Source organism: Nyctibius grandis, chromosome 9, assembly GCF_013368605.1.
Source record: "Nyctibius grandis isolate bNycGra1 chromosome 9, bNycGra1.pri, whole genome shotgun sequence".
Taxonomy (NCBI): Eukaryota; Metazoa; Chordata; class Aves; order Nyctibiiformes; family Nyctibiidae; genus Nyctibius; species Nyctibius grandis.
In genome coordinates this window covers 21,285,309-21,299,922 of record NC_090666.1, presented here as the reverse complement: position 1 = coordinate 21,299,922, position 14,614 = coordinate 21,285,309, and the positions used below count along the sequence as shown (strand labels likewise).

At 41.0% G+C, this 14,614-nt stretch overlaps 1 protein-coding gene across 2 annotated transcripts in view; it reads right to left on the bottom strand.

Annotated features, from left to right (window-relative positions):
- USP37 (ubiquitin specific peptidase 37) overlaps positions 1-14,602 on the bottom strand; it is a 37,589-nt gene extending 22,987 nt beyond the window's left edge. For both annotated transcript variants that reach the window (XM_068408143.1, XM_068408144.1), the window contains exons 1-12: positions 14,533-14,602; positions 13,436-13,643; positions 9,749-9,920; positions 9,101-9,201; positions 7,655-7,836; positions 7,215-7,289; positions 6,561-6,658; positions 4,969-5,053; positions 3,862-4,023; positions 3,252-3,383; positions 1,143-1,266; positions 666-871 (exon numbers count right to left, since the gene is read on the bottom strand). In XM_068408143.1, the coding sequence (XP_068264244.1) occupies positions 666-871; positions 1,143-1,266; positions 3,252-3,383; positions 3,862-4,023; positions 4,969-5,053; positions 6,561-6,658; positions 7,215-7,289; positions 7,655-7,836; positions 9,101-9,201; positions 9,749-9,920; positions 13,436-13,591 (1,493 nt within the window). In that variant the 5' untranslated portion in view covers positions 13,592-13,643; positions 14,533-14,602. The remainder of the gene's footprint in view (positions 1-665; positions 872-1,142; positions 1,267-3,251; positions 3,384-3,861; positions 4,024-4,968; positions 5,054-6,560; positions 6,659-7,214; positions 7,290-7,654; positions 7,837-9,100; positions 9,202-9,748; positions 9,921-13,435; positions 13,644-14,532) is intronic.
- Between the last annotated feature and the right edge of the window lie 12 nt (positions 14,603-14,614).

The following is a 14,614-nucleotide window of genomic DNA, read 5'->3' as shown; positions in this document are numbered from 1 at the left end:
CCATCTAAAAGGAAATATCAAATTTTTATTTTATTATTAAAAAAAAAAGGGCCCTACAGTAATTTGTCTTCAATAATTATTACCCTCATTAAATTAACTTTTAATTATTTTAGGGAACTAATGCAGTACACACAAAGTAATATTCCCAAATATCTGTGTTCACGAAAGCTCTGTGGAATGCAAGATCCTGTATGGGAGTCTGCTCCACAGGTCATACACCACAAATAGCCAGACACACTGGTTTACATCTTTTTCTGCAATAACCTGCAGAGGCAGAAGGAAACGCCATTCCCTGAAAGCCCTTAGAAACAGCAAACTGAAAACACATCTTCCCATTTTTTGAAGAGGAAACATTTTTGGCTGAAACCCCCTTTTCTTCCTATTCTCATACAACCAGTATACAAAAAGCAAAGCACAGAAGCTTTCCACTGGATATGTAATGAAGAACTAAATGGCATGAGACTGTTTAAAGAAGGCCTACAGCAGCAGAAAATGTGGTGTGAGGTTTACAGCATTTCTAGACTGTAGATTACTTTCTAAATATCTAGCCTTGGAAAAAACGTAGTTCTCAGTTCTAGTTATAGCCTGCAGACGAAGTCACGTAAGATGGAAACACTTCCCAGACTTTTAAGGCAAATATGAGAAAAACTCTCAAGCATACTTACATTTTACAAATGATAGAATGCTGAACCTCAAACTCTAAGTTACTGATAACTGGACATGTATAAACTTTGGTGGCTGAGACATCATCAGAAGCCCGTCCGGGTGAGTTATCCTCGTTAGAGGCTGGCTCACTCTTCCAAGTTTTGTTTAACTTTTCCATGTCCTCCTTCAGCTGATCCAGACACTGGCTCAAGAACTCATGTGCATCCTAGAAACGGGGCAAACTCATCAAAGTGATTTTGTACAACTTCATTCAGTATCTTTCTCTCAAACATACACAGACAGGGGAAATTTTGTTTTAGCCCATTGCATTCAGCAACACTAAGACAGTTACGCTCTAACAAACAGCAACCAATCATTTTCATTCAATCAAAAGCTCAAGTCACTATCAAATAAGAGTTGCAGCTTGACAGGAGTTCAATGCAGTCTAAACACTGAACATAATACACTTAATTGTTCCTAGGCAATATGGTACTTACATTCTGCATGTACCCAGAAAATCTTTCTGCAGTAGCTGAAATGGCACTTTTAACCTTCTTGAGCAGCTCTTTCTTAACCTCAGGGCTGCAGACGTCCTTTTTAGCAAGCAGATGGGCAAAACGTCTGCAGAAGTCAAAGCAATGAAACACTGATTGGCTTTCCTGGACTTCAGAGAAACAACATAAAACTCATATCTAATTTCAAGAGTCTCTAAAAGCTTTTCTCCTGCGATGAGTGGTTTAGGGGTTCTCTATGAAAATACCTCATATATAATTAATCTTTTCCATATCAAGTATTTTGAAATCTCATTTGAGGCCATCATTGGAACAGGACCCAAATGAACAGAAAAATTCCACAATCTTTTAAGGTAAAGAGAAGAGCCGTATAAAGTTCTATAAACTTACTTCTGCTATATCTTTTACAACAAGAAAAAAAAACAACACAATGCTTTTTGAAAACATTTGTACTGATATGAGATATGAAATCACATGGCACCAAAATAAGCAACACAAAATCATTAAATTCAACTTGCATGGTCAGACTGGTTTCTATTTATTTTTTTGTTTTTAAATTTCCACACAGTTTCAAGCCTTACTTCTTTTGTCAGTAAAACATTACAACAGAGTAGAAAAAAGCTGTAAGAAAGAGTTCCTTGGTTCGAGCTACATATAGTGTTACTGGTAACTTTGTTAACAAAGTGTTGAAATTGACTTTACCTGTGCCTCTGTTATTGTGATTTAGTTACCTTTTACAACTGCTGTACAATTTCACAGGAAATACACACCCAATATATTCCAAGCACAACAGCTTCAGTCATAGTACATACATGGGAAGGTGATGGGAAGCCATTTTCCATGACACGCACACAAAAAAAAGAGAAAGACAGAAAAGACCTGTGCAGTCCCCTCCCACCCCAAACCAACAACTAATACTCAGTTACCAAAAGAATCTGAGTTTACTGTAGCTCTACAAGTTTCTGCTGTTCTGCTGAGCTACAGTAACAGCATATGCTCTCCTCACCCTCTACAACTGCTCTGTGAGGCATGTTAAAACATGTCTTTTTCACCACAAAGCAGTTGACAGGCAATCGTTTTTCAACCAGAAGAACATTCATCATGTTAGATGAAGTGCCCATACCCAAACCAACAGAAGCCAAAGTAGATGCTACCGAGTATCGACTCTGACTTCTCGTACTTGGGCACAGGTGACACACTGCCCTCCATCAGAGGCACTACGGCACAAGCTCTACCCACACAGTTTACCATCAGCTATACGGGGCACAAGCTTCAGAGGTCTTTCTACAAAAATTAGGGAAAGGACATTTCAAGAGGCATATGGAACAACCACCGATCCCAAGCAGCATAGGAAGGGTTCGAGAAGACAGAGCAAAAATAAAAATCAGCCCAAAAAGATATAAAACACTATGAAATGGAAAGAGAAATGGCTCTGATAATCCTAAATTTTGTTTAGAGAGAGAAAAGAAATGAGGTACACATGAGCATATAGAATAAAAACCCCAAATGGCAGAGAGTGCAGTACATAAACAGCGGTTTGTCTTTCTGATAGACACGCAATGGAATCTGAATGGCACAGGAACTCAGAATTTCAAAGTGAAAAGAGAGCGTTACACACTACAGACACCTTTGGAGTTTCTTGGCATGAGGTTTGACTGAACTGAGAGTCCAGCTGCATTTAGAAAAAGATGAAGCATGCAGAACTCGAACACTCTTCACAGCTACTGGACAAAGGATATTTTCCAAAAAGGCATAAGTTCTCACATATCAGGTGTAGTGACCAGCTTAAACCCTAGCTGGTAACGTTTTAAAAAGAAGTTATTCTACACCTATTTCTTGCATCATCTTCTGAAGCATTTCATTCTGCCACTAGAAATACAGTAGAAAATTTATAAGACTGCCTGTAACTGAGCACTGCAATTTTTAAGAGCCTACTTCCTATTTCTAAAAAAAAAACTTCAAAATACAGAGAGCTCTAGGATTTATTTTATTATCTACACATGCAAATTACCCTCTACAAAGGTGCTTCAGTATTACAAAACTAGCTTTTCAGTAATGAAATAGAAAATATCCTTCCCAGAAAGCGAATTTTACCTGATAAGTGCATTGAGTGGAATTTTTTTCCATGGGATACCTTGCTTGAGCAAATCATTAGCAAAAGACTGAATTGAAAACAAGGACTGTAGAATGGCATTCATATAGCAGGTGTTTCCCAAGTTTGAAAATCTGAAAAAAAAAGAAGATTGAACATGGTATGTATGTCAGTGTGTAAACATGCCAGTGTCAAACAGGGCACTACTAACAGGTAGGACATTCACCCCAGCCACTCCCCACGGTTTCTTATTGGAGCTTTCCCTCCTGCCCTTCAGACTAAACTGAACACTCATGGGAGCTGGCATTTATCAGGAAAGCACTGATGAGTTTCTACAATCAAAATTTAAAAAAAAAAAAGTGTGCATATACATAAGACAGAGAAATGAATCATGAAAGCGTATGAAAGGAACATGAATTACCTGAAATTATTATATCTCTCAAATTCTCAGGAAGTGAATTTAAGAATACGTATTTTCCAAACTAGGAAAAGTGTTCCCTGTCTCAGTGTTTGTTAATTTCAGGATTTTTTTTTTCATTAAATAATTATTCCAAGAATGTGCATGTTCTGATGATAAAAGTGGGCATGCTAGATAAAGAAAATTAAATTTACCCTTGTAGCTGCTGTTGAGGATGGGTGGAAAGGGGCACTCGGGGTTTATTCCACCCTGTGTAATCTTGATTAGATCTCATTTTTTTAACAGAAAGAGGGGCAGGCTGAGAAAGAAATCCCAGGCTTCTTTTGGCTGAAGGGGTCTGGCTGGATACACTAGACCTAAGAACATAAAAGGATAAGAAATGTAAGATTTCTAATGCTCTTCCTTAAATAGCTATAGTCCATGACACTGGAGCTGTATCACTATAGAAGACAAGGACTGGTAAAGCCACATAAGATAACCAGCATGTACCATAATGTAAAAGAGGTGTGAGAGAAAGAGAACTTGTTTCCAGAGCACTTAAATATTTGGTTTGGTTAAATTTCCTTACATCCACAGGTGTGGAAGCAGTGTAACCAAGTCTTTTGTTTTTAAGATATTTAACAATTCCCCACACTGTACGATGAGAGGAAGAACAATCATGTAGCATGAGATCACAACTCCTAAGATATGCTTAAAATTCACATCTGCGCCAGAGTCTTCATTTTCAGCCTCCTGTTCTTGTAACCTAATCACTCTGGACCTCAGTCCCTCATGTGTAAAGTGTGGACAATGCTTCTTTTCTTCCTTGATCTTGTATCCCATCTATCTAGGGCAGAGACTGACAGTTTAATTGTACAGTGTCTAACACAGAAGAATCCCAACCTCAGCAGGATTCAGTATTACTAAAATACCGTTATTAAAATATAGAGTTTCATGCCGTTTATCTACTTGGGGAAAATGAAGCAAGGATTCAGTCTGAAGTTCCAGAGTTTATATATAATTTGAACCATCTAGAGTGTAGATATCGTCTGGATCAGTCATTCACCATGACTATAATACACTTAAGTGATTTTAAGAAGGTCTATCTATTGCAAGCAGTAACTGGAGTTTGTAGGTGTAACCAGAGCAATTGTAGCCACACTGAATTCCTAGATTGTACTCCTGGGGAAAAAAAAAAATACATATACACACATTTTATGCATATAAGCTGTATACCATGTGCTAAATGCAGAGGGAACTGAAGATCCTAATTGCTGGGAAAGAACTGTCATTTACAGTTCCTGCTAGTCGATCAGTCCTACCTGTCCAGGGTGGAACTGCCAGTGGAGTACTCTTTTGATGAGGACCTACTACCATAAAAGGATGATGACTGCAGCGGTAAAATACCTTGAAAAACAGAAAGAGAGACAGGTCATTTTGTTCCAGGTAACTCAGCTATTTATACAACTTCTTCAAAAGTCAAAAGGTTTAAAAATCCTCAAATACTGTCTTCCAGAATTGGTTGGGAAAGTACTAACACACATGCTTAGAAGTACTAATGCAAATACTAATCATACCTAAGGAAAGACATGCTGGAGTTTTAATTTAATACCGTAATCTCCATCAAATCCAAATTGCAATATGAAACATTTAAAAAAAATCATTGAACGGTCTTACCTATCTGAAAGATAATAAATATCCACCTCTTGTTCAAATATACAAGATACACGTAACAGAAAACTCACTAATGATTTCCAATACAGTGCTCTCAAAATTCAAGGTAAATACGCAGAAGTGAAAACAGTTCTCTCCCCACTCCAAATTCCACAGTAAATTACTATATGCTTGGGGCAAAATACGATTGCTTCATAGTTCTGATATCATTGTGTCATCCTGAGACTCTAATGCCTCAGACGGTGCCACATAAAAAACATGCTCTCAAGAGTCAAAAAAACACTTATTATGGTGAAACACAGCATATTTTAGGTTGGATAATGAATAAACATTTGCTTCTATCCCAGCCCAAAGGGGTCTGAGCCATGCAACTTTCAAAAATGCAGACATACGAAGGAAATTTGCAATACTGTTACCTGAACTTGCAGGTATACACTCACAGACTCTAATTTTGGCTCTAAAGAGCAAACCAGATTTTCATTCAGAGATAAACATTCATCTTACTGGCTCCTCCAGCAACATGTTTGTGCCACCAGAGCTGCACTAAAAAAAACAATGTGTTCAGCAACGCCCTCCATAAAAACAAGATCTTGAGTGCATTCCCCTTTATGGGAAAGAGGCTCAGTACTTAGAAGTAAAACTGAAGAACGGTGCTGCTCACTAGCTTACGTACGTACTGTCGACATTTCTATACAAAACCTTGTCACACACCAGTATCCAACAGAACTTTGGTATAAGCAGAACAAAAGTCCTGGCCCCAAAGAGCTCCCCCTCTAAGTTCTGGGGAAGAGATAAGGAAGTAAAAGCAAACAGTACACATTTTCAGCACAAAAAAACAGCCTACAACTCACGTGGGCATTAAGAGCAAAGGAAAGCCTTAAATATAAACAAGAGAGCAAAAAGGAATTCCTTAGATGTCTACAGGAATCCCCTCCCAAGGGAAAGGGCAGCTTGGAGCAAAGTTTGAAGCTGCTTGTTGAATTTTCTAATAAGCCGGCACGTGGGCTGGCATCAGCACCCAAGTATAAAGGTCAGGGTCACACTAGAGCAGGATAGGCTTTGAAAACGAAGGCAAGTCGTTTGCATCTCATATATGGCTCTGTGGGAAGCGAGAAAGTTAGCGGCACAGGGAAAGAGATTAGGAAAACCACCTCTGCAGCAACTTTCTAAACTAATATCGAAGGGTAAAATAGTAGTGGTCAAAGCCAAGTACCATTTGGCTTTGCTTTTATTTTTTTACCTGATGTCCTATTCTCCTCTGCCTGCTTCAGATTCAACTGTTTCTCTCTGCTACTGTTTAAGTACTTCCATGCTGGATCACTCAAGACTTTATTATTCCTACAGACAAACAAGAGCGGAAATCAGTGCAGTTATAGAAGATACAGGATATTCCTGCTCGATATTTACAACTTGTTTTAAAGCATTTCTCTCCTATCATCTTTAATATTCGACTACGGAACAGTCAAACTTTACTCACAGATAAGTTTAACCAATTCATTTAAACAAGCCTTTACTTATGGTTAAATGTGATTTCAAACACACAGAGCTTATGGCAAATGGCCCTTTCCCTTTATGAATTTTGCTTTGAAAAGGGTCAAAGCAAGTTCAATAAAGAAGGTCCCTATTGCTATACATGTATAGCACATATGACAATCCTGACTAAATTTGCATGTGCCAGTTCCTGCAAACCAACTGCTAGAGCAGGTTGTAGTTTCCTCATTAATCCTGGATGCAAACCCCATTTCAAGCATGCAGTGTATTCAGAAGTTGACTAGGGACTGGCCTGTACCACGTTGCTGAGACAGGAAATACCTAAGCATTCTTTCCAGAAAAATTTACCTTCACAAATCAACAAAGAGTTTAAAATCAGAAACTAGAACCAGCGGTTACTTACGTTGAAGAATCATTCTCTTTGGGATAATCTTCACTCATTTCTGAACCAGGTGGTTGTGTTCTTTTCCTCTTTTCACTGATGACAGAAAACGTTTCAAGTGGTCATTCTTTCAGAAAGGCTAGTAAATGATCCTCTTCCAACTGAACAGAACTCCTCAATGCTTTCTGTGCATTTTGCACCTATCTTCCACAATCTCCACTTTTATAACATAGCATACAGAGGACAATTTGGTCTGCCCAACTCTTAAGTTGTTCATAAAGCTCTAGTGCCAGTACCAGCCAGAGGCTAGAAAAGCACGTATTAACATCCTGTTAAAAGTAACAGCAAAACCAGAGGAAGAAACATATTCCCTTCTTACTTCTAGGTGTACTGAGTTCCACCTGCAGCTCTATAAAGAGCTAGATTTTAACAATATCATAAGAAGAGGAAAACACTCCTACCGGTTCTCCAACAAGCCCGTTCTGTGAGGGACTGACGATGCAGGAGATGCTGAAATGTTCACCCTGTTGCTGGGCGCTACAGTTCCAGCGGAATTCTTAACAGACGCTCTCGATGGGGTACCCAGCACCTTGCGAAACGGAGTTTCCTCCTTACTTTCCACAGCCACTCTTTTAGGAGGACTCTGCAAAACCCAAGCGGAGGGGGCCAGGGAGACAATGGAAACAGTGAAAAACATGACCACCTTTTAGTCTAACCTAGCATTTACACCACTGCTTTACTTGCTACAGTGTAGCATCCAAAAGCAGAAAATGCTACTTGTAACAGATTAACAGAGTTTAACAGTAATTAGACATAGGTAAAATTTTGACTGTATCGATGCAAGTCATAAACACGGAACTCTACTGGAGTAACCGATTTCCCTCTCATTTTCTAACGTTAAGTCTGTTGAACTTTAGTTTTTAAAATCTCCTTTACATGCTTTGACATTAAAAATCCCAAGGCATGATTCCTAACTATCCCCAGATCAATCCTGGGTGGTATTAAAAAAAAAAAAAAAAAAAAAAGCCGTATTAAAAACCACACAATTAGAACAGTGCCCTGGCAGCCTTGGGCCAAGCAAGCACCCCGAGTAATGCAATGGAAAGAGCTAACAGTTGGTTGCCTAAGTAATGTTGGTCAATTTTAGACTTGAAAACTAAACGTGCCTAATCTTACCACTGCATACACAGCCTTGGAGTTTTTACTGTGAGATTGCCTTTAAGCAACATGTAAAAGTCGTTGTGGGACAACATCAAAAATATTCTCCCTCAGGGCAGTAATACAAGTATATTCACAGAGATAAAGTAAATTAAAGCCAGTAAATACACCATGAAATCTGTGTTATGCAGGGAGAAAAGGAAGAACAAAATTATTTTGAAGGAAAACCACTTTCGGTGAAAAGTCTGCAAAATTTACACAAAAATCTGAGCAGAACGCCATAAATTCAGTAATTTCATTCTGATACAAAACTGGGTCAGTGGCTTTTCAATATATACATTTGGCTGAAGTCTGCTAACCTCATTAAGACCTATGCTGACTATAACATGTTCAGCTACTACGTAAGGTGTTCAGTATAAACAAAGAGATATTCAGAACTATGTGAGAAGCAAGTCTTAATCATGTACTTTAGCTCTATTTCTGCTGCTTCTCTGCCTGGCTGATAGCTCAGCTTCCACAGCCAGACACTGACTTCTCTCATTCATACAGAATATATGGCTCCTCATGAGCAAGACACGCCACTGCCAACCATCCTGTATACACCTATTCCAAGCCCTCCAGATTACAAAGACTTTGGATGCAAAAATAAGTATTTACAGTGCTATTACAACATACAATAAGAGAATGAGAGGAGGAAATGAATGAAATAAAATTAAAAGGAGAGGAAAAACTTGAACAAGTAAACAAACCTGGTTCTCTATATAAGAGAATTGCCTATTAGCTTCCTTCTGTGTGGTCCTGCTGCCCAGCACACCTCCGAAGCTGCCAGATCCCTGAGAGGGTTTCCCAGCTGACAGGAAAAGTACACAACATTTGATCTGATTGTCATTTAACTGAATGGCATTCTTTTTTGTAAGAGGTTATTTAGCTGGAGTTGATTTTGGAAGGGACACACTAGATTTCTTGCCAACTGACAGTACAATATTCTGAGTGCACAGATACAAGCACACGTTTATGGATATCCCTTATACTGGTCATTTACTCAGTTGGCAGTAAAGTTCCTATCCTTAAAAAGAACAAAATAAGAAGTAAAATAGAAAGGAAAGAGATTATGCATGTGTGATAAATGGACAAGAGTTTTTCAAATACCAACATACTCACAACATAAACAATTCCCATATGTTTAATCTCTGCTTATTGCTCAGCGTGACAAAGGTACATTATGAGAAAGGTATATAACAAAAATTGGGGTTCAGGGGGAGAAAGAAGCATTTACACAAATGCAAAGGAAGTCAGTAACACAAGGAGGACAAAACAGCTAAAGATGAAAAAAAGAAAACACAGCACCGACCCCTCTCCAAATTGTTATTAACGTGATTTACAACAATTGCACTTACCAGTATGAACCCTGTCTTGATGGACTGCATCCAAATACATCCGCATTTCATTTGCATCTTTAAATGGTACCTTATCAATTGTCAGGAAGCTGGTATCCTTTAATGTTAGCATCAGGCAGCACAGTTTTCTACCATTTGGTCGTAAGGTCACAGTTTTAATGTTATGGCTTAGCTGAAAATAAGAAAGTGACTATAAACATAAAACCATTCTTAAAAGGCCAAAATACTTACAAATTCAAACAAAACACTTCAAATAGAGAGGGTAAGAGGCACTCACACTGAAATACTTCTCCTTGCTCAATTTCGAGCAAACATTAAGCCTCACAGAATTAATGCAACTGGTGATCTCGGAAGCTGACAGAACTGAAAGGACAGTATCAGTATAGCTCAACAGTCCCTATATTCCTGGATAAGCTCTCTGAAACTCACTTTGCTATTGAGTGTGACACTTTTGAACGTAAAGGAATAAGAGCTTCATACAGTCACATTTAGCTGTCTGAAACTTCCACTTCAAGTTTGAAATATAATTTGAGATGGGGAAAGTTTTAAATGTTAAGTACAAACTTCTACTCACTTTATAATTTGCTCTCACGGAAGACAGATTTGACATAGCTTAAAAAATTTGACGAGGGAGTAAGTCAATAAGAAACATGTGTAGTCTATATGCAACATTATAATAATCAAGTGGTGTCAAAACTGTCAGGGTTATGGTCAAGACAAGAATAATTTTAATAAGAATCTGTGCTCCCTAATAATGCCGCTGCTACTTTATTACACCATTACTTAATTGTTACTTCATGTTAAGTCACCTGTAAGAACTGGCTGTTCGGTAAAGGCTCTACTATCCATGCAGGTTGAGGGTAACTCCTAAAGCAGAGGAAGCAAAAGAATAGCTCACATCTGCAGACTGCGTGGAAGTTTGACAACACATACCTAAGCATACTCCATTTTCAATTCCCTTGTCCTTTTTTCCTTAATTCTTCATTTTTGCTGCCACTTCTTTAGCCTTGCCAAAGGCAGGCACTAGCTACACCATGACCTCCATGCCAGTACATTGCTACACCCAATGCTTCATACAAGATCGGAAACCACAGCCAAGGTCATTAGGCACTACACAAGACAGAGTAAAACACTGCCCATCAGATTGGAGTCTTCTCCTAATTTGGCCTGACCTGCATACTGTCACACTACCAATCTAAATAATGATGATGAACTAATAGACATGAGCACTAATTACACTCTTAACGCTAAAGTTTCACTATACATTGCTCCAGAACCTGTCTTGTCTCCTTCAAATTATACACAAGTTTAAAAATTGCTCCGAATTTTTATTTAAATTTGTTCAGGTATATAAAAGACTGAGATAGTAAAAGGCACTCCGTGCCCATCAGTGAGGTTTCTTTTTTTCCATGCAGATCTCTAGCTTCTTGGAAAGCCAATCTAGACACAACAGCAGTTTATAAGAGAGGCTGGAAAACCACCTCAATCGGAAGCTAAGGGTTTATTTTGCTGGGAAAATTACACTTCTGAAATACTTTGTGCTCATTCCTTGTGGTTTGGTTTTTTTTTTTGAGGAGGTGTTTTTTTTTTTTTTTCAATACAAGCTAAAAATATCTTCAAAGACCTAAGAACTGAAAAGGGGGCTCAAGATTTTTCATCCTCTCTTAAATACATTGAGCCCAGTGCAAAGGGATTACAGTTACTTCACCATCTCAGTGCAGAACAACCTATTTCAACTCAAAATGCTATCACGAGAGGGTTCCATCTGTACTCTCCAACACAAAGTCTTGGGAGGTGGGGGTAAACCAAATATTTCTCTTAATACATATCTAGCATCTATGACAACTTAGTCAAAGCTCCGAGACATCAGTTAAACATATCATCTGACACAAGAAATTTGATGACGCACCAGTCACTGTAGAAAGAAATATAACCCTGGTTCCATCCAAATGTTCCATTACAGAAAAGTAAAAAACAGGTGGGGAAATTGCCCACAGTTCTCCCAGAGCAACTTGTCAAAAAAAGGGAATGCTACTTCTAAAGCAAAGTTATCAGGAATTCACCAGGCCTGAAGTGTCACACAAGAGCACTGTAACAGGCTGGGGCTGGCTCACACAAACTACCCTCAAGCACAAGCCTGCAGCGCAAGGGGCAGGCAGCTCTCCCTGCCTGCTGCTCGCTCCCACCAATGCCTCTTGTGCTGGTGCCTGTGTTGCTTCAAGATGAACAGGACCAGAAAGCAGGTTCCGCTGAAAAATAACCACCATCCAAACAAAAATAATTGATCTAAAGACGCGGCATTTCCTCCTCCTCCTTTGCTGCAGTCCTAGCTGCATGGTGTCGTATCACTCCCTCCACCAGATCTCCTGTTCAGTCCTTTCCCCGAATTAATTCACATGAAAACTCTCCACTGAGCTCACAGAGAGACCTGATGAGTGCCAGAGCCAGCAGATGCGAGAGGCTGGGAGCAAAACCTTCCCCTTTACGCCATGGTTAGCTGTTCCATAGGCTCATTCTCCCCATGGAACCACCTTTGGAGTCACTGTCACACCATGTTAACACACAGACAGGCAGAAAGGAGCGTGTGAACAAGCACCCAGGGAAGGTACGAGGGGAAGGAGAGACCGCTCTTCTCAGAAGCGACATGGTCCAACGCTGGATTAACCCAATCATGCAGTCACAGCATCGCACGTGAGAAGGCAGACGATTCTTTTCAAGTCTACAGTAACAGAGGTAGGAACTATCCACAGCTAATGATTTTCTCACGCCTTGATTCCAAGGCAACGCAGGCTGCCAGATTCTCTGCTGAGACTTTTCAGCACACTAAGGGAGCAAAACCTGATCTTTCAAAAATAAAGTGAACTTTTTTTCACCAAGTCCGCATGCAGAAATAAACGTCTCAGAGAAAGGTCTGGTGAACAGTACGGCTGAAAAACAGCCGCGGCACGAAAAAGCAGAAGCCATTTACAACAGTTTAGGCTGTTACAAAGTTGCTAAATAAGATAAGATTATTTTTTTCTTCCAACTGCTCTTATATTTTTAAGTCATATAGAAATTTCTTACGGAAAAACACTCCTTCACATTCTTTCGATTTAGCACAAAAAACTAGGAAGACTGAGCTGAAAACAACTATAGAATGAAAAAAAGGCAATTTAGGCTGAATATTGCAAGAGAATCTTTAACATTGATCTGCATCAGCCTCACGGTGAGGAAACCACATCATCTGGCATATTTAAAACCTAAAACTGTAACAATTCCTGTTCAGCAGAGTCTTGTATAAACAAGCAAAAGCCTATGTGTGTTAATACCATTACTCTCCAACTGGGAAAGCTGCTAATACAAAGTGTTCAGGATCTTCACCTCTAGATTCTGCAAATGCACCAGTAACGGAAAGGTTACACATTCCAACACGTGAGCCACGATGCTGTATACTTTGGTAACTTCCCTCTGCTTTTTGCTTCTTCCCATTCAGGGGTATCTCGATGCCGACCTTGGCAGATCCTTTAACAATACCCGTGAATAATTTACAGGAGAGTTATACAAAAGGATTAGTGTTCAGGAAACGAGGAACAAGAAACAGTGACGGGGGAAGGTTGCGTGACACTTAATAGCCTTGAAGGGGACAGCTGTTCGCAAAAGAGCACAATCCATGCACTGCTCAAACAAAAGCCTTAATATTTGGTGTACCTGAAATGTCTTTGGGATTCCTCCAACATTGTAGTGAACCACTAGACTCACTTTGTTGTCCTTCTCCACAATTTCAAAGCTCCCTTCTTTCCATTTTGTAATCCCAGTCTGCATGCTGCGCATCCGGACAGGTCCGTGCACCTTTAGCGGAGCCATGCTTTCTCACGGAAAAGAGTTAACCAGAGTAAGCGTATTCCACCTTAAAAACCTGTTAAAAGGGAAAAATTTATAACTAGGCAAGAGAAATAATCTCTACAGAAAGATATAAGTGTGGTTTAAAATTTATGTAGAGGTTCAGTAGATCTGTTTTGCTGGTGTTTTTAAATACAATAAAGGAGAGTTAAGACACAAGTGAAAGAAACTTAGATTAATAAAACCTCTCCCAGTCCGAGCAGCAATATGCCGAGTCCTCACCACCACCAGGCGAGCAGACCCACTCCCGACACTGAAGCTCTTGCAAATCCTTAAAGCAACTTCAACAGATTTAAGGAAAGAAAAAAAAAAAGTGCCCGAAGGAAGTCGGTCAGAGATGGAAACCGAAGTTTCGGAGGAAGCCTGCGAGGGAAAACAAGCTCGTTCCTGACGGGCCGTGAGGCACGGTCACCGGCGGGGCTCGGCCGGGGGTCCCCGGTGCCCCTCTGCGCTGCCGGCTCCCCCCCCCAGCACTCCGCCTGGGAAAGCCACCGGCCCAGCGGTACGAGAAACAGCCCCCGCACCGCCGCGGGCTCCCGGTCAGCACGGCGGGGCGTGTTTTAAATAAAAATTAGAAGAAATGAATGAAGAGGCCCCGCGCGCAGCCCGGTAGGCGCCGCCGAGGACGGTCCCCGCCGCCAGCCCGCGCTCGGGCACCGCCGCCGCTCCCAGCCTGGCCCGGCGGCGGCCCCGCTCTCCCCCCACCGCCCCCGGGCACGGCCCCGCCGCCCGCCCAGAGAAGGAGACAAGAGGCCGAGGGCAGCGCTTCCCGCCCGGCCGCTCCATGGCCGCTCCGGGCCGGGTCGCTCTGAGGGGAAGCGGGGGGGGGCGGACGGGCACCCGGCCGGGCGCCGCGGGGGAGCCGGGAGGGGGGATAGGAAGGGGGAGGGGCCGAGCCCTGGTACCTGCGTCCCGGCGCGTTCCCGGTGCCGCTGGGGGGTGCTGAGGCCCGGGGGGGGAGGGAGGGGGAAAGGGGGGGGCAGCAGC